Source organism: Heterodontus francisci, chromosome 25 (genome assembly GCF_036365525.1).
Source record: "Heterodontus francisci isolate sHetFra1 chromosome 25, sHetFra1.hap1, whole genome shotgun sequence".
Lineage (NCBI taxonomy): Eukaryota > Metazoa > Chordata > Chondrichthyes > Heterodontiformes > Heterodontidae > Heterodontus > Heterodontus francisci.
The window spans coordinates 16,265,899-16,286,281 of NC_090395.1; the positions used below are offsets into that span (position 1 = coordinate 16,265,899).

The 20,383-nt window shown below is 47.2% G+C and overlaps 1 protein-coding gene across 6 annotated transcripts in view; it reads left to right on the forward strand.

Annotated features, from left to right (window-relative positions):
• cacna1sa (calcium channel, voltage-dependent, L type, alpha 1S subunit, a) overlaps positions 1 to 20,383 on the forward strand; it is a 722,633-nt gene that overhangs the window by 665,023 nt on the left and 37,227 nt on the right. For 5 of the 6 annotated variants that reach the window (XR_010977454.1, XM_068056917.1, XM_068056913.1 and 2 more), the window contains 2 exons: positions 1,880 to 1,986; positions 10,788 to 10,894. Coding sequence is in view for 4 of the 6 variants with exons in the window: in XM_068056917.1 (XP_067913018.1) it covers positions 1,880 to 1,986; positions 10,788 to 10,894 (214 nt within the window). In the remaining 2 variants the exon portion in view is untranslated. Of the gene's footprint in view, positions 1 to 1,879; positions 1,987 to 10,787; positions 10,895 to 20,383 lie in introns of those variants that run through there. The other variant, XM_068056916.1, reaches the window with a different exon arrangement.

The following is a 20,383-nucleotide window of genomic DNA, read 5'->3' on the forward strand; positions in this document are numbered from 1 at the left end:
AGATTTGATAGAGGTGTACAAGATTATGACAGACATAAAAAAAATTAGACAAAGGAGAAACCGTTCCATTAACATCCTAATGGTACAAGGACACAGAATGAAGTTTTTGGGTAAGAAATGCAGGAGGAATGTGAGGAGGAACTTTTTTACACAGCGGGTGGTAATGACCTGGAACTCACTGCTCACAAGGGTGGTGGAAGCGAAGACGATCACTGATGTCAAAAGGAAATTGGATGGGCACTTGAGGAAATAAACTTACAGGGCAAAGGGGACAGAGTGAGGGAATGGGACTGACTGGATAGCTCAGTGGAGAGCTGGCATAGACTTGATGGGCTGAATGGCCTCTGTCTCTGCTGTATATGACTCTATGACACACACACACGCGCGCGCACACACACACACACACAGAGTACCCCAACCAACTCTCTCCCATTTCACACATACACAGTACCCCAACCAACTCCCCACCCTTTCTCATGTGCTACACAATAACTGGGGCCCTGAAATGTTGGGATGTGTTATTTTGCTGGTTGGTTACTTCGTCATTTTTAGAGATCTAGCTGGGCACTGGGCATTGTTCTGGAGACCAGGAGCTGGGCACTGGGCATTGTTCTGGAGACCAGGAGCTGAGCACTGGGCATTGTTCTGGAGACCAGGAGCTGAGCACTGGACATTGTGCTGGACACAGGGAGCTGGGCACTGGGCATTGTTCTGGAGACCAGGAGCTGAGCACTGGGCATTGTGCTGGACACAGGGAGCTGGGCACTGGGCATTGTTCTGGAGACCAGGAGCTGAGCACTGGGCATTGTTCTGGAGACCAGGAGCTGAGCACTGGGCAATGTGCTGGACACAGGGAGCTGGGCATTGTTCTGGACACAAGGAGCTGGGCACTGAGCATTGTTCTGGATTCAGGGAGCTGGGCACTGGGCATTGTTCTGGACACAGGGAGCTGGGCACTGGGCATTGTGCTGGACACAGGGAGTTGGGCATTGTTCTGGACACAAGAAGCTGGGGACTGGGCAATGTGCTGGACACAGGGAGCTGGGCACTGGGCATTGTTCTGGACACAGGGAGCTGGGCACTGGGCATTGTGCTGCACACAGGGAGCTGGGCACTGGGCATTGTGCTGGACACAGGGATCTGGGCACTGGGCATTGTTCTGGACACAGGGAGCTGGGCACTGGGCAATGTGCTGGACACAGGGAGCTGGGCACTGGGCATTGTTCTGGACACAGGGAGTTGGGCACTGGGCAATGTGCTGGACACAGGGAGCTGGGCACTGGGCATTGTGCTGGACACAGGGAGTTGGGCAATGTGCTGGACACAGGGAGCTGGGCACTGGGCATTGTTCTGGACACAGGGAGCTGGGCCGCAGGCATTGTGTTGGGTATAGAGAGCTGGGCACTGGGCTTCAGCTGGGTTTAACTAGTGTTCGGCTTGGGGTATAGTCTCTACCTTTTGGCAAGTTGCTACTTTCTGCATGTGTAGAGTAATGAGTGGAGAGATCGAGGCCAGCTGCATTGGCGTTTGGATGTTGAGTGCAATGATGTATCTGACCTGCTGATTTCTGACTGTGGATTAGATCCCAGAGCATAAAGAATGTTCCCTCTTTCCTGTGGATCAGAGAATTTAATCCCCGGCGTCCTTGCTAAGCTGCTAATTGGGGTGGGAGCAGGGACAGGTCATCCTATTGGATATGCTGATGGGATGGGAGCAAGTAAAGGAGGATTCCACTGACCACTGAGTCAGGTTTCTTAAAGGGAATGTGTGTTCCCCCTGATTTTTTCATTGTCTAAATGGTTATTTGAAGAGGATTGACACTAAAGCGGACTGCCTGACACTCCAAATGTGACACTCTGACCCTGTCACTCCATTACAGGGTTTACTATGAAGATGAGTTCAAGAAGGAAATCGCTATGTTTGACTTCACTGGTGAGCACGAAGCCCGATTGGCCCAGTCCTGGCAACACTCCCTTCCAGTGCCAGGTGAGTAACCTGCACCATCTGTAAGAATCAGACTGAACTCTTCGCCCCCACCACACCCGCCCCCCCCAAAAGAATGGTCTATTTAACAGAATACCTCACTCATTCTCCAAATCATACTCCAGGCCTTCAGGAAGGGCTCGAGAGAGTCTGGTCGATTCACCACTATCTGCAGAATTTGTGAAAAGTGGAGCAAAGTGTTAAGTAGACTTTGGGAGGGTTGTCAGCTCACGCAGGCCATGTCACTCAGCTGAAGTCGAGTCAGTGAAATCATTCCCGCTCGGTCTGAGCTATGGTGAAGCTCTGGAGATCCAGACTGTGTAATTTAGTTACTGTTCCAAAGTTTGGCCAATCATTTGGGGACATTCATCTGTTTGTCATTGGAGTTACCTAGGCAACCGCTCAGAGTATTCTCTGACTTGTTACCTTTGAGGTGTTGCTGCTATTTAACAGTTGATCTCTGTAGGTTTCAGCACTGCCTCTAAGAGTTCCTTCGTCATCTTTCTTAACCTTTTGTTTCTTTACTTTTATTCTTTCATATGCTTCTGTAACCAGCTCTCACTGTATCACCTGCTAGGCCTCTTTCCCTTCAGTAATCATCCCCATTGATAACTTCAGGAATGTAGCAGATACAGTTCGAGACTGCCTGGGTTCTGTACCTCAGAGTTTGCACTGTTCTTGTTTTCAACTTACCTAAAATTACATAGTATTTACAGCACAGAAACAGGCCATTCGGCCCAACAGGTCCATGTTGGTGTTTATATTCCATACAAGCCTCCTTTCCACCCTACTTCATCTAACTCTATCAGTATGTCTTTCCAGTCCTTCCTCCCTCATGTGCTTATCTAGCTTCCCCTTAAATACATCCAATCTATTGACCTCAATCAACTAGTCCTTGTGGTAGTGAGTTCCACATTGGGTAAAGAAGTTTTTTCCAGAATTACTTATTGATTTATTGATGGCTATCTCATATTTATGGTTCCTAGTTTTGGTCTCACCGACAGATGGAAACGTCTTCTCTTCGCCTATCCTATCAAACCCCTTCATTATTTTAAAGACCACTATCAGGGCACCTCTCAGTCTTCTCTATGTAGAAAAAAAGAACCGCAGCCTGTTCAGTCTTTCCTGACAGGTATAACATCTTAGTTCTGATATTCTGGTATTTGTGACTGGCTGCCTGTTTGTGATAAGTTGATTTAAGCATTTCACAATAGAACATAGAACAGTACAGTACAGTACAGGCCCTTCGGCCCACGATGTTGTGCCGACCCTTTAACCTACTCTAAGATCAAACTACCTACATACCCTTCATTCTACTATCATCCATGTACCTATCCAAGAGTCGCTTAAATGCCCCTAATGTATCTGCTTCTACCACCACCGCTGGCAGCGCATTCCACGCACCCACCACTCTGTGAGTAAAGAACCTACCTCTGACATCTCCCCTAAACCTTCCTCCAATCACCTTAAAATTATGCCCCCTGGTGATAGCCCTTTCCACCCTGGGAAAAGGTCTCTGGCTATCCACTCTATCTATGCCTCTCATCATCTTGTACACCACTATCAAGTCACCTCTCATCCTTCTTCGCTCCAATGAGAAAAGCCCTAGCTCCCTCAACCTTTCTTCATAAGACATGCCCTCCAGTCCAGGCAGCATCCTGGTAAATCTCCTCTGCAGCCTCTCTAAAGCTTCCACATCCTTCCTATAATGAGGCGACCAGAACTGAACACAATATTCCAAGTGTGGTCTAACCAGGGCTTTATAGAGCTGCAGCATAACCTTGCGGCTCTTAAACTCAATCCCCCTGTTAATGAAAGCCAACACACCATACGCCTTCTTAACAATGATGAACAGAATAGTATCTTAAAGCTCCTCTCCAAGGGAATAGTGTAAAGTAGTGGAAAGATTCACTGGCTGCTAACAGGCTGGCTGGATGGTGTTGTTGTTATTTTCCTATTGCTAAGATGCTAGAAGGGATAAGAGATGTCCTTTGAGTTTTTTGAGGAAGTCACTTGGACAGTGGTTGAGGAAATCTGGTGCACATTGCCTACCTGGACTTGTAGAAAGCCTTTGATAAGATTCCTCACACTAGGCGACTTCACAAAATAGAAGCAAAATACTGCGGATGCTGGAAATCTGAAATAAAAACAAGAAATGCTGGAAATACTCAGCAGGTCTGGCAGCATCTGCAGAGAGAGAAGCAGAGTTAACATTTCAGATCAGTGACCCTTCAGAACTGGCAAGTATTAGAAATGTAAAAGGTAATAAGCAAGTAAAGCGGGGGTGGGCAAGAGATAACAAAGGAGAATGTGTAGATAAGACAAGGTCACAGAATAGCTGACCAGAAGGTCGTGGAGCAAAGGCAAACAATATGTTAATGGTGTGTTGAAAGACAAAGCATTAGTACAGATAGGGTGTTAACGAACTGAACATTGAACAGCCGCAAGTACAAACATGAAAAAGAACAGTGGGTAAGCAAACTGAAATGAAATAAAACAAAATAAATGCAAAACATATATAAAAAAGAAAAAAAACCTAACAATAAAAGTAAAAAGGTGGGGGGGGGGGGGTGGTGTGTCATGCTTTGAAATTATTGAACTCAATGTTCAGTCCGGCAGGCTGTAGTGTGCCTAATCGGTAGATGAGATGCTGTTCCTCGAGCTTGCATTGATGTTCACTGGAACACTGCAGCAAGCCCAGGACAGAGATGTGAGCATGAGAGCAGGGGGGAGTGTTGAAATGGCAAGCAACCAGAAGCTCGGGGTCCTGCTTTCGGACTGAGCAGAGGTGTTCCACAAAGCGGTCACCCAATCTGCTTTTGGTCTCCCCAATGTAGAGGAGACCACACTGTGAGTAGCGAATACAGTATACTATATTGAAAGAAGTACAAGTCAATCGCTGCTTCACCTGAAAGGAGCGTGTGGGGTCTTGGATAGTGAGGAGAGAGGAGGTAAATGGGCAGGTAATACACCTCCTGCGATTGCAGGGGAAGGTGCCATGGGAAGGGGACGAGGTGGTGGGGGTGATGGAGGAGTGGACCAGGGTGTCGCGGAGGGAGCGATCCCTTCGGAATGCTGACAGGGGAAGGGAGGGGAAGATGCGTTTGGTAGTGGCATCACGCTGGAGGTGGCAGAAATGGCTGAGGATGATCCTTTGGATATGGAGGCTGATGGGATGGAAAGTGAGGACAAGGGGAACCCTGTTGTGGTTTTGGGAGGGAGGGGAAGGGGTGAGGGTAGAGGTGTGAGAAATGGGCCAGGCAAGGTTGAGGACCCTGTCAACCACAGTTGGGGGGAAATCCTCGGTTGAGGAAAAAGAAACACATATCAGAAGCGCTGTCATGGAAGGTAGCATCATCAGAGCAGATGCGTCGGAGACGGAGAAACTGGGAGAATGGAATGGAGTCCTTACAGGAGGCAGGGTGTGAAGAAGTGTAGCCGGGATAGCTGTGGGAGTCAGTGGGCTTATAATGGATATTAGTAGATAGCCTATCCCCAGAGATGGAGACAGAGGAGTCGAGGAAGGGAAGGAAAGTGTCAGAGATGGACCATGTAAAGGTGAGAGAAGGGTGGAAATTGGAAGCAAAGTTGATAAAGTTTTCCAGTTTAGGGCGGGAGCAGGAAACGGCACCGGTACAGTCATCAATGTACTGGAAAAAGAGTTGGGGGAGGGGGCCTGAGTAGGACTGGAACAAAGAATGCTCGACATATCTTACAAAAAGACAGGCATAACTAGGACCCATGCGGGTACCCATAGCTACACCTTTTACTTGAAGGAAGTGAGTGGAGTTGAAGGAGAAGTTGTTCAATATGAGAACAAGTTCGGCCAGGCAAAGGAGGCTGGTGGTGGATGGAGACTGGTTGGCCTCTGTTCAAGGAAGAAGTGGAGAGCCCTTAAACCATCCTGGTGGGGGATGGAGGTGTAGAGAGATTGGACGTCCATAGTGAAGAGGAGGCAGTTGGGGCCAGGAAACTGGAAATTGTCAAAATGACATAGGGCATCAGAAGAGTCACGGATGTAGGTGGGAAGAGACTAGATCAGGGGAGAAAAGATAGAGTCAAGATAGGAAGAAATAAGTTCAGTGGGGCAGGAGCAGGCTGACACAATGGGTCTGCCGGGGCAGTCCTGTTTGTGGATTTTGGGAAGGAGGTAGAAGTGGGCTGTCCGGGGTTGTGGGACTATGAGTTTGGAAGCCGAAGAGGGAAGATCTCCGGAGGAGATGAGGTCAGTGACAGTCCTGTGGACAGTAGCTTGATGTTCAGTGGTGAGGTCATGGTCCAGAAGGAGGTAGGAAGAAGTGTCTGGCACTGAGCCTCTGCAAGGTAGAGGTCAGTATGCCAGACAACAACAACAACACCCTTGTCTGCAGGTTTGATGACCATGTCGGGGTTAGACCTTAGAGAACAGAGTGCCTCAAGTTCAGAGGGAGACAGGTTAGAGTGAGTGACGGGGGGCAGAGAAATTGAGATAGCCAATGTCTCGCCAACAGTTTTCAATGAAAAGATCAAGAGTGTGTAAGAGGCCAGAGGAAGGGGTCCAGGTGGAGGGAGAATGCTGGAGGCGGGTGAATGGGTCTGCTGGTCGGGGGGAGGACTCCTGGTCAAAGATGTGAGCCCGGAGGCTGAGGTGACGGAAGAAGAGCTCAACATCATGCCAAGCGCGAAATTCATTGAGGTGGGGGCGTAAGGGGATGAAACTGAGACCTTTGCTGAGTACAGATCATTCAGCGTCAGAGAGGGGGAGGTCAGAGGGTACAGTGAATACATGGCAAGGGGTCAGATCAGAAGGGGTGGGATCAGAGGGAAGTGAAGGGGAATAAGGATCTGGAGGGGCATTAATCCCCATCAGCTGCTGGAGCTTGCGTTCCTTGACACCTGAAAGGAAGAGTAAAAGTTTTTTTTTAATGTGTCGGATGAGACGCAGGATGAAATGAAACTGCGGAGTAGAACAGCTTTGAGATAAGGTGAGGCGGTGCTTCTGGAGAGAGAGGTCCAGTGTGTACATGTGGCGGCGCATAGCACTGAGTGTGGATCTCAGGATGTGGCGAGAATAGCAGTCCAAGGAACGTTGTATTTCTCGGAGATACCTGTAGTCCTGGGTGGTTTCAAAGCATGATGGGTGAAACTGCAGTTGGAATCCACGTGGAATAAGTCGGAGCCGCAGACAGTCACTGAGGAAGGAGATGTGGCTGTGAAAACGAGCTTTGGTAGAAACTTTATCAAATACCAGGAGGGAAATAGAAAGCAATGAAGGTGAACAAGGTAAAAGAGACAAACGAAAATTTTATTTTATTTCATCTTAGTTTATTCAGTTTGCTTACCCACTGTTTTTTTTTGTTTGTACTTGCGGCTGTTCAATTTTCAGTCCGTTAACACCCTATCTGTACTAATGCTTTGTCTTTCAACACACCATTAACATATTGTTTGCCTTTGCTCCATGACCTTTGGGTCAGCTATTCTGTGACCTTGTCCTATCTACACCTTCCCCTTTGTTATCTTTTACCCCACCCCCGCTTTACATGCTTATAACCTTTCACATTTCTGATATTTGCCAGTTCTGAAGAAGGATCACTGACCTGAAACGTTAACTCTGCTTCTCTCTCCACAGATGCTGCCAGACCAGCTGAGTATTTCAGCATTTCTTGTTTTTATTTCACAAAATAGAATCTTGTTGCACCACCAGAAATTTGAAAAGATAGATTCGGAATTGGCTCCAATCCTGCAGCCAAAAAGTTGTAGATAACGGATGTGGTTCAGTCTGGAGGCATATTACTACTGATATCCCCAAGAATCAGTCTGCGGCTCACCACTGCTCGCTGTCTCTCTTAGTGACCTGGACAGTGAAGTTGGGACTACAGCCAATAAGTTTGTAGATGGCACCAAAATCTGTGCATGTGTTAAGAAGATGGAGAAGTGCAATCAAATAGCAAAAGATTTAGATGTACTTGGCAAATGGTGTTTAATTTAGATAAATGTAGTCTCTTGTATATTTGTACGCCCAACACTGAATACACGCATCAAGGAACAATAATGAAAGAGATTGAGAAAGAAAAAGATCTTGGTGTGATTGTGCACAGATCACTGGATGTTCATGACTAATGTAGAGAAGCTGTAGCTAAATCTAACAGGGTAATGGGTTTTATCAATAAAACTATTCAGTACAAATCCAGGCACACAATTGTGTCACGAGTCATTGATTAGCTTGCAATTGGAATACTGATCCCAGTTTTGGTGGGTAATATAGTGGCCTTGGATAAAGGTCCTGAGGAGAACGACAATGAATGATTCCTAGCATAAAGAACCTCAGCTCAGGCAGGTCCAACGATCATATTCTATTCACTTTGGAGCAGTGTAGACTTTGAGGCATCCTGATAGAGGTCTATAAAATAACTAAAGGGCTGGATAGTGCCTCGATTGATAGATTATTCCAGTTTGGGGAGGACCAGGGGACCTGAGTTTAAACTGTGTAAGAGGGGGAACAGACTGGATATTAGGAAGCTCTTTGCCCAGAGAGCAGTCAGTCTCTGGAATATGCTGCTGAATGGTGTGGTTTGTGCTGAATCTCTGCCTTCAAGAGGCAGCTGGACAGTTTCTGTCTGGGGCAGAGATCACATCATATCAAAGGTAAGTGGATTAATAGATGACGCACGCATGATCCATGTGATCTCCTGGCCTAGTTCTGATCGCCTGAGGGGGACAGAGAGGAATTTTCCAAAGTACATTTTCCTGTATTTTCCCTGGGATTTGGAGATTTGAAGCTCAACGTGAGGAGGATTTGTTGATAGGGTGAGATGAAGCAGGGTGGAAAAAGGCTTATTTGGAGCGTAAACACTGGCATGGATGGGGGTGGGATCCTGGGTAGCAGGGTGGGGGTGGGATCCTGGGTAGCAGGGTGGGGGCGGAATCCTGGGTAGCAGGGTGGGGGCGGAATCCTGGGTAGCAGGGTGGGGGCGGAATCCTGGGTAGCAGGGTGGAGACCGCTCAATGGCCTGTTTCTATACAATTAAATACTGGAACTAATTTGTTCCAGTGCCAGTGACTCTGCTCTTCATTTCCAGAGCCCTCGGGTGAAGGCACAGAGCAGGGATAGGCACCGACATGTTGCAACAGGGACATTTGACAAAATTATTGATTCAGCCACGGACATGGGAGCAATTAATCTTTATATAAAGTGTATAGTCAACCTAATGCTATGAAAACAGTCCAATTTAAAACGCATTTCTCCCTATTTAGTGAGTACCTGGCGTTGTTTTTGTAGTCACAAGCAGTCAATGTTTGCCCACACACTTGATGTAGTGATAGATGTCCATCTTTCAGGAGTAATCTTAGTCTTTTTCTCTCTCCTCACACTCTCGCTCCCCTCTCTGTGTCAATCCCTATCCCCTCTCAGTGTCCATCCCTCATCCCTTTCTCTCTCCCCTTCTCACTCTGTGTCCATCCATCTCCCCCTCTCTCTTCCCCCTCTCTCTCCCTCCCCTTTCTCTCCCCCCTCTCTGTCCATCCCATTCGCCCCTCTTTCCCTCCCCCTCTCTCTCTTTTCCTCCCGCTCTCTCTCTTTCTCTCTCTCTCTCCCCCACCTCTTTTTCCCCCTCTCTGTCCATCCCACTCCCCTCTCTCTCCGCCACCTCTCTCTCTCCCTCCCCATCTCTCCTTCTGCTCTCTCTCTCTCCCCCTCTTTCCCCTTCTCTATCTGTCCAACCCACTCCTCCCTCTCTCTTTCTCTCCCCCCCCCCCTGTCTTCCTCTCTCCCCCCTCTCTTCCTCTCTCTCGCTCTCTCTCTCCCTCCCCTCCCTCTGTGACAGTTGCGGAGAGCAGGAACTCTCTGCACAGCAACTTTGTGATTGGTCAGTTTAAAAAAAAAATCACAGCTGTCAGTTTCACAGCCGACAGGAGTGGGAACAGTGGCTTCCAAACTCAGAACAAGTTTGGGTTGCTCAGGCTTTGTAAAAAAAAACCAGAACCCACCAGAAAAACTCAAACTTGTCCTGGATTCGGAAGCCACTGTTCCTGCTCCCAGCACCTGTCAGCTGTGAAACCGACAGCTGTACACTTTTTAAAAGTCGGACTTGTATGGAAAGAAGAAGTCAATAGATAATTCCTCATTCCTGAAATTACCAGTCATGGACCTCAAGATTTTTCTATGGACACAGGTGTCCGTGTACGGACACATTGCTGATCCCGGGTACAGTGACTCAGACATGGCAGGATGCACCTCCTTTGTAGTAATGAACTGCACAGCAACTCCTGTGTGACAGGAGACCAGCACCAAAGCTCTGTGTATTTTACAGTGTCAGTATGGCTCAGTGGAGAGCACTTTTACCTCTGAGTCAGAAGGTTGTGGGTTCAAGTTCCACTCTTTAACACAGAATCCAGGCTAACACTCCAGTGCAGTACTGAGGCAGTGCTGTCCTGTTGGAAGTGACATCTTTCAAATGAGAAACCGAGACCTCTTCTGCCCTCTCAAGTGGACGGAAAAGATCCCATTGACACTATCGGAAGAAAAGCTGGGGAGTTCTGGCCAACATTTATCGCTCGACTAAAAAGACTAAAACAGATTATCGCATTATCATTATCACATAGCTGTTAGTGGAAGTTTGCTGTGTGCAAAGTGTTTGCCACATTTCCTGCATTACAACAGTGACTACACTTCAAAAATACTTCATTGCCTTTAAAGTGCTTTCGGACGTCTGGAGGTCATGTAGGCTGCTATAGAAATGCAAGTCTTTCTCTTTACCCTTCTAGTTTGATGGTGTACCAGTGTTGTGTATTGATCTCTCACCAGTGTGCTGTTCTGATTCCTCTAGAGTGGAACCCAACCTGTCCAGTGAAGAAACCCATCACACAAACAACAGACACCAAGAGGGTAAAACGAGAAACAATAGCAACGGCATTGCACCACCTCAGCCAAGAGGTAATGGGACAGTGGAGGAGGTATTGGTAGTCATCTGCCCATGTGAAGGGCCATGACAATCATGGCAGCTCGGAGGACAGGGCAGTGTCTCAAAGATTCTGTACCAGTGAGAACTCAGTCACTTCCTCAGCCTCAGCGCCACATATTAACTTAGACTACTCAGTGCGAAGCTGCAATACTACATCACAGCTGATTCATCTCATACTGTATAGGAGACCTCATGTTCCCATGACCACCCAACATCTCACCACCCCATGAACTCAGCCAGGCTTAGTCTCCTTTGTTAGTTTCCAATATGGCGCTGAGTGTCTGGTCTGGTGCAGTCTGGCTCACTGAGAATTATTCAACATTTTTTTATTTAACCTTCCATACCTTTCATAATTGATCAATAAGTTACACTTTGACAAGTACACACGTGGCACAGTGTCTATATCTCACACACACGTGGCACAGTGTCTGTATCTCACACACACGTGGCACAGTGTCTGTATCTCACATACACGGGGTACAGTGTCTGTATCTCACATACACGGGGTACAGTGTCTGTATCTCACACACACGTGACACAGTGTCTGTATCCCACACACACGTGGCACAGTGTCTGTATCTCACGCACACGTGGCACAGTGTCTGTATCTCTCGCACACGTGGCACAGTGTCTGTATCTCACATACACGGGGTACAGTGTCTGTTTCTCACACACACGTGGCACAGTGTCTGTATCTCACACACACGTGGTACAGTGTCTGTATCTCACATACACGGGGTACAGTGTCTGTATCTCACACGCACATGGCACAGTGTCTGTATCTCTCACACATGTGGCACAGTGTCTGTATCTCTCACACACGTGGCACAGTGTCTGTATCTCACATACACGGGGTACAGTGTCTGTTTCTCACACACACGTGGCACAGTGTCTGTATCTCACACACACGTGGTACAGTGTCTGTATCTCACATACACGGGGTACAGTGTCTGTATCTCACACGCACATGGCACAGAGTCTGTATCTCTCACACACGTGGCACAGTGTCTGTATCTCACACACACGTGGCACAGTGTCTGTATCTCACATACACGGGGTACAGTGTCTGTTTCTCGCACACGCAGGGTACAGTGTCTGTATCTCACACACATGTGCCACAGTGTCTGTTTCTCACACACACAGGGTACAGTGTCTGTATCTCACACACATGTGGCACAATGTCTGTGTCTCACACACACGTGGCCCAATGTCTGTGTCTCACACACACGTGGCACAGTGTCTGTATCTCACACATACATGGCACAGTGTCTGTATCTCACACACATGTGGCACAGTGTCTGTTTCTCACACACACAGGGTACAGTGTCTGTATCTCACACGCACATGGCACAGTGTCTGTATCTCACACACAAAGATACAAAATCTGTACATCACACACATGGGGCACAGTGTCTGTATCTCACACACACGGGTACAGTGTCTGTATATCACAGACAGGGTGCAGTATCTATTACATATGTGGGACAGTATCTGTATATCACACAGACAGGGATATATTGTCTGTATAACACACACATGGACATATCACAGTCAAGGGAATAGTATCTATATATTGCACACACGGGGTACAATGTCTGTATATCACACACAGGGTATAGTATCTATATATCACGCACAGAATAAAGTGTCCACATATCTCTCACACACAGGCATACAGTATCTGTGTATCACTCATGGAATACAGTGTATATTACACACGTGGGCAGTGTCTGTATATCACACATGGGGTACAGAATCTGTATATCACACACAGGATACAGTGTCCCTAGCTCACACATGAAGGTACAAAATCTGTGTAGCACGCACCGAGTGTCTGTATATCACACAAAGAGGACAGTATCTGTCTATCACACAGGTAGGGGTACGGTGTCTGTATATTTCACACATTAAGTACACTGTATATCATGCGGGTACAGTGCCTGCATATCACACACAGGGTATAGCATCTGTATATCACATGCAGGGGTAGAGTGTATATCGCACATGTTGAGTACACTGTCTGTATATAACAGAGATGGAGTTCAGTGCCTGTATATCTCAAAATTAGTAGTGTGTATCACATACGGGGTACAGTGTCTATATATCACACACGCGGGGTACAGTGTACGAATATCACACATGGGATACAGTGTATATCAAGCTATCACACACAGGGGACTGTACCTGCATATTACACATGAGGCACAGTCTATCACACATATGGGCTATTGTGTCTGAATATCTCACACACAGGGTACAGTGTCTGTATATCACATACACGAGGTACACATTCTGTCTATCACACCCATGGGGTACACTGTCTGTTTATCACACACGCAGGGTACAGTGTATGTATATCACACATGGGTCACGGTATCACACACAGTGGACTGTATCTGCATATCACACATGAGGCACAGTATATCACACATATGGGCTATTGTGCCTGAATATCATACACACAGGGTACAGTGTATGTATATCACACATGGGATACAGTGTATATCACGCTATCACGCACAGTGGACTGTATCTGCATATTACACACGAGGTACAGTGTCTGTATATCACACAGACAGATGTACAGAATCTGTATATCACAGAAAGGAGACAGATTCTGCATATCACACAGACAGGTATCATGCCTGTACATCACACGCATGGAGCACAGTGCTTGAATATCACACATGCAAACAATATCTGTGTATCACAAACAGGGTATAATATCCGTATATTACACACGGTGTGGTACAGTATATATCTCACACACACGGACGTACAGAATCTGTATATCACACATGAGGTATGACATCTGTATATCAAACACATGGAGTAAAGAATCTGTATATCATACACACGGGATACAGTATCTGTATTTCACATGTGGGCTATAGTATCTTTATATTACTCAGACAGGTGTACAATACCTGCATATCTCACCCGAGGCATAGAGTGTCTGGCTATGACACACACTGTTTACGGTATCTGTATATCACTCATGGGGTACAGTATCTGTATATTACACACTGGGTACAGTGTTTATATCACAGATGGGAGTACAACATCTGTATATCACACATGGGGTACAGTAACCATATCACACATGGAAGTACAGAATCTGCATATCACACCCTGAGTGCAATGCCTGTATATCGCACATGGGGTATAGTGTCAGTATAGCAGACTGAAGGGGATACAGTGGCTGTATATCACAGGGGTACAGTATCTCCATATCGCACCCATGAGGTATTGTGTCTCTATATCACAGACACACAGAGTACAGTATCTGTCTGTCACACATGGGTACAGTGTCTATATCACACACAGGGTACAGTATCTATCACACACAGGGTACAATGTCTATAATCCTAACATAGGATACAGTGTCTGTATATCACACATACGGGGGTACAATGTCCATATATCAAACATACAGGGGTACAGTGTCTATGTATCACACACATGGGATACAGTGTCAGTATCTCACAGACGGGGATACAATGTCTATATATCACACACATGGGGGACAGTGTCTGTATATCACACACATGGGGGACAGTGTCTATATCTCACACACATGGGGTACAGTGTCTATATCTCACACACGGGGGTACAGTGTCTGTATGTCACACACATGGGGTACAGTGTCTATATCTCACACACATGGGGTACAGTATCTATATGTCACACACACGGGGGACAGTGTCTGTATATCACACACATGGGGGACAGTGTCTACATCTCACACACACGGGGGTACAGTGTCTGTATGTCACACACATGGGGGTACAGTGTCTATATCTCACACACATGGGGTACAGTGTCTGTATGTCACACACATGGGGGACAGTGTCTGTATATCACACACATGGGGGACAGTGTCTGTATGTCACACACATGGGGGACAGTGTCTGTATATCACACACATGGGGGACAGTGTCTGTATATCACACACATGCTGTACAGTGTCTATATGTCACACACATGGGGGACAGTGTCTGTATGTCACACACATGGGGGACAGTGTCTGTATGTCACACACATGGGGGACAGTGTCTGTATGTCACACCCATGGGGGACATTGTCTATATCTCACACCCATGGGGGACATTGTCTATATCTCACACACATGGGGGACAGTGTCTGTATGTCACACACACGGGGGACAGTGTCTGTATATCACACACACAGTGTCTGTATGTCACACACACGGGGGACAGTGTCTGTATGTCACACACACGGGGGACAGTGTCCGTATTTCACACACATGGGGGACAGTGTCTGTATGTCACACACATGGGGTACTGTGTCTGTATATCACACACATGGGGGACTGTGTCTGTATGTCACACACACGGGGGTACTGTGTCTATATCTCACACACATGGGGGACAGTATCTATATGTCACACACATGGGGTACAGTGTCTATATCTCACACACATGGGGGACAGTGTCTGTATATCACACACATGGGGGACAGTGTCTGTTTGTCACACGCATGGGGTACAGTGTCTGTATATCACACACATGGCGGACAGTGTCTGTATGTCACACACACGGGGGACAGTGTCTGTCTGTCACACACACGGGGGTACACTGTCTGTATATCACACACATGGGGGACAGTGTCTGTATATCACACACACGGGGTACAGTGTCTGTATGTCACACACACGGGGTACTGTGTCTGTATGTCACACACACGGGGGTACAATGTCTGTATATCACACACACGGGGGACAGTATCTATATATCACACACATGGGGGACAGTATCTATATATCACACACATGGGGGACAGCATCTATATGTCACACACATGGGGTACAGTGTCTGTATGTCACACACACATGGGGGACAGTATCTATATATCACACACATGGGGGACAGTATCTATATGTCACACACACAGGGTACAGTGTCTGTTTGTCACACACACAGTGGTACAGTGTCTGTATATCAAACACACGGGGGACAGTGTCTGTATATCACACACATGGGAGACAGTGTCTGTATGTCACACGCATGGGGTACAGTGTCTGTATATCACACACATGGGGGACAGTGTCTGTATGTCACACACACGGGGACAGTGTCTGTATGTCAAACACACGGGGGTACACTGTATATCACACACGGGGGACACTGTCTGTATATCACACACACGGGGTACAGTGTCTGTATGTCACACACACGGGGTACTGTGTCTGTATGTCACACACACGGGGGTACACTGTCTGTATATCACACACACGGGGGACAGTATCTATATATCACACACATGGGGGACAGTATCTATATATCACACTCATGGGGGACAGTATCTATATGTCACACACATGGGGGACAGTATCTATATATCACACACATGGGGGACAGCATCTATATGTCACACATATGGGGTACAGTGTCTGTATGTCACACACACATGGGGGACAGTATCTATATATCACACACATGGGGGACAGTATCTATATGTCACACACAAAGGGTACAGTGTCTGTATGTCACACACACAGGGGTACAGTGTCTGTATATCAAACACACGGGGGACAGTGTCTGTATATCACACACATGGGGTACAGTGTCTGTATGTCACACACACATGGGGGACAGTATCTATATATCACACACATGGGGGACAGTATCTGTATATCACACACACGGGGTACAGTGTCTGTATGTCACACACACATGGGGGACAGTGTCTATATCTCACACACATGGGGGACAGTGTCTGTATATCACACACATGGGGGAAAGTGTCTGTATGTCACACACATGGGGGACAGTGTCTATATGTCACACACATGGGGTACAGTGTCTATATCTCACACACACGGGGGTACAGTGTCTGTATGTCACACACATGGGGGTACAGTGTCTATATCTCACACACACGGGGGGTACAGTGTCTGTATGTCACACACATGGGGGACATTGTCTGTATATCACACACATGGGGGACAGTGTCTGTATATCACACACATGCTGTACAGTGTCTATATCTCACACACATGGGGGACAGTGTCTGTATATCACACACCTGGGGGACAGTGTCTATATGTCACACACACGGGGGACAGTGTCCGTATATCACACACATGGGGGACAGTGTCTGTATGTCACACACATGGGGGACAGCATCTATATGTCACACACATGGGGTACAGTGTCTGTATGTCACACACACATGGGGGACAGTATCTACATATCACACACATGGGGGACAGTATCTATATGTCACACACACAGGGTACAGTGTCTGTATGTCACACACACAGTGGTACAGTGTCTGTATATCAAATACAAGGGGGAAAGTGTCTGTATATCACAGACATGGGAGACAGTGTCTGTATGTCACACGCATGGGGTACAGTGTCTGTATATCACACACATGGGGGACAGTGTCTGTATGTCACACACACGGGGGACAGTGTCTGTATGTCACACACACGGGGTACTGTGTCTGTATGTCACACACACGGGGTACAGTGTCTGTATGTCACACACACGGGGTACTGTGTCTGTATGTCACACACACGGGGGTACAGTGTCTGTATATCAAACACACGGGGGACAGTGTCTGTATGTCACACACACAGGGGTACAGTGTCTGCATATCAAACACACGGGGGACAGTGTCTGTATATCACACACACGGGGTACAGTGTCTGTATGTCACACACACATGGGGGACAGTATCTATATATCACACACATGGGGGACAGTATCTGTATATCACACACTGGGTACAGTGTTTATATCACAGATGGGAGTACAACATCTGTATATCACACATGGGGTACAGTAACCATATCACACATGGAAGTACAGAATCTGCATATCACACCCTGAGTGCAATGCCTGTATATCGCACATGGGGTATAGTGTCAGTATATCAGACTGAAGGGGATACAGTGGCTGTATATCACAGGGGTACAGTATCTCCATATCGCACCCATGAGGTATTGTGTCTCTATATCACAGACACACAGAGTACAGTATCTGTCTGTCACACATGGGTACAGTGTCTATATCACACACAGGGTACAGTATCTATCACACACAGGGTACAATGTCTATAATCCTAACATAGGATACAGTGTCTGTATATCACACATACGGGGGTACAATGTCCATATATCAAACATACAGGGGTACAGTGTCTATGTATCACACACATGGGATACAGTGTCAGTATCTCACAGACGGGGATACAATGTCTATATATCACACACATGGGGGACAGTGTCTGTATATCACACACATGGGGGACAGTGTCTATATCTCACACACGGGGGTACAGTGTCTGTATGTCACACACATGGGGTACAGTGTCTATATCTCACACACATGGGGTACAGTATCTATATGTCACACACACGGGGGACAGTGTCTGTATATCACACACATGGGGGACAGTGTCTACATCTCACACACATGGGGGTACAGTGTCTGTATGTCACACACATGGGGGTACAGTGTCTATATCTCACACACATGGGGTACAGTGTCTGTATGTCACACACATGGGGGACAGTGTCTGTATATCACACACATGGGGGACAGTGTCTGTATGTCACACACATGGGGGACAGTGTCTGTATATCACACACATGGGGGACAGTGTCTGTATATCACACACATGCTGTAAAGTGACTATATGTCACACACATGGGGGACAGTGTCTGTATGTCACACACATGGGGGACAGTGTCTGTATGTCACACCCATGGGGGACATTGTCTATATCTCACACACATGGGGGACATTGTCTATATCTCACACACATGGGGGACAGTGTCTGTATGTCACACACACGGGGGACAGTGTCTGTATATCACACACACAGTGTCTGTATGTCACACACACGGGGGACAGTGTCTGTATGTCACACACACGGGGGACAGTGTCCGTATTTCACACACATGGGGGACAGTGTCTGTATGTCACACACATGGGGCACTGTGTCTGTATATCACACACATGGGGGACTGTGTCTGTATGTCACACACACGGGGGTACTGTGTCTATATCTCACACACATGGGGGACAGTATCTATATGTCACACACATGGGGTACAGTGTCTATATCTCACACACATGGGGGACAGTGTCTGTATATCACACACATGGGGGACAGTGTCTGTTTGTCACACGCATGGGGTACAGTGTCTGTATATCACACACATGGCGGACAGTGTCTGTATGTCACACACACGGGGACAGTGTCTGTCTGTCACACACACGGGGGTACACTGTCTGTATATCACACACACGGGGGACAGTGTCTGTATATCACACACACGGGGTACAGTGTCTGTATGTCACACACACGGGGTACTGTGTCTGTATGTCACACACACGGGGGTACACTGTCTGTATATCACACACACGGGGGACAGTGTCTGTATATCACACACACGGGGTACAGTGTCTGTATGTCACACACACGGGGTACTGTGTCTGTATGTCACACACATGGGGGTACAATGTCTGTATATCACACACACGGGGGACAGTATCTATATATCACACACATGGGGGACAGTATCTATATATCACACACATGGGGGACAGTATCTATATGTCACACACATGGGGGACAGTATCTATATATCACACACATGGGGGACAGCATCTATATGTCACACACATGGGGTACAGTGTCTGTATGTCACACACACATGGGGGACAGTATCTATATATCACACACATGGGGGACAGTATCTATATGTCACACACACACGGTACAGTGTCTGTTTGTCACACACACAGTGGTACAGTGTCTGTATATCAAACACACGGGGGACAGTGTCTGTATATCACACACATGGGAGACAGTGTCTGTATGTCACACGCATGGGGTACAGTGTCTGTATATCACACACATGGGGGACAGTGTCTGTATGTCACACACACGGGGACAGTGTCTGTATGTCAAACACACGGGGGTACACTGTATATCACACACGGGGGACAGTGTCTGTATATCACACACATGGGGTACAGTGTCTGTATGTCACACACACATGGGGGACAGTATCTATATATCACACACATGGGGGACAGTATCTGTATATCACACACACGGGGTACAGTGTCTGTATGTCACACACACATGGGGGACAGTGTCTATATCTCACACACATGGGGGACAGTGTCTGTATATCACACACATGGGGGAAAGTGTCTGTATGTCACACACATGGGGGACAGTGTCTATATGTCACACACATGGGGTACAGTGTCTATATCTCACACACACGGGGGTACAGTGTCTGTATGTCACACACATGGGGGTACAGTGTCTATATCTCACACACACGGGGGGTACAGTGTCTGTATGTCACACACATGGGGGACATTGTCTGTATATCACACACATGGGGGACAGTGTCTGTATATCACACACATGCTGTACAGTGTCTATATGTCACACACATGGGGGACAGT